General features: G+C 75.0%; 1 protein-coding gene across 1 annotated transcript in view; it reads right to left on the bottom strand.

Moving 5' to 3' along the window:
- The window catches only part of KLF13 (KLF transcription factor 13), a 28291-nt gene that overhangs the window by 26245 nt on the left and 1842 nt on the right, over nucleotides 1-204 (bottom strand). The window contains exon 2 of the mRNA XM_027767794.1: nucleotides 93-202. Within this exon, the coding sequence (XP_027623595.1) occupies nucleotides 93-202 (110 nt within the window). The remainder of the gene's footprint in view (nucleotides 1-92; nucleotides 203-204) is intronic.

Raw genomic sequence — 204 nt, 5'->3', positions numbered from 1 at the left:
CTCCCCCACCCCCCCCCGAGCCGCCCCGGGCGGGGGCGTGACCGGGCCGCTGGCGCCTACGGCGTCCGCGCTCGGGGCGGGCGCCCACTGACCTGTGTGAGTCCGCAGGTGCGCCTTCAGGTGCGAGGACTTGCCGTACACTTTCTCGCAGCCCGCGTAGTGGCACTTGTGCTTCCTCTGCGGGGACTCGGGGGCCGCGCGACT

The sequence above is a fragment of the Tupaia chinensis genome, unplaced genomic scaffold (genome assembly GCF_000334495.1).
Source record: "Tupaia chinensis unplaced genomic scaffold, TupChi_1.0 Scaffold144682_1, whole genome shotgun sequence".
NCBI lineage: Eukaryota > Metazoa > Chordata > Mammalia > Scandentia > Tupaiidae > Tupaia > Tupaia belangeri.
This window is presented reverse-complemented; position numbering and strand designations above follow the sequence as displayed.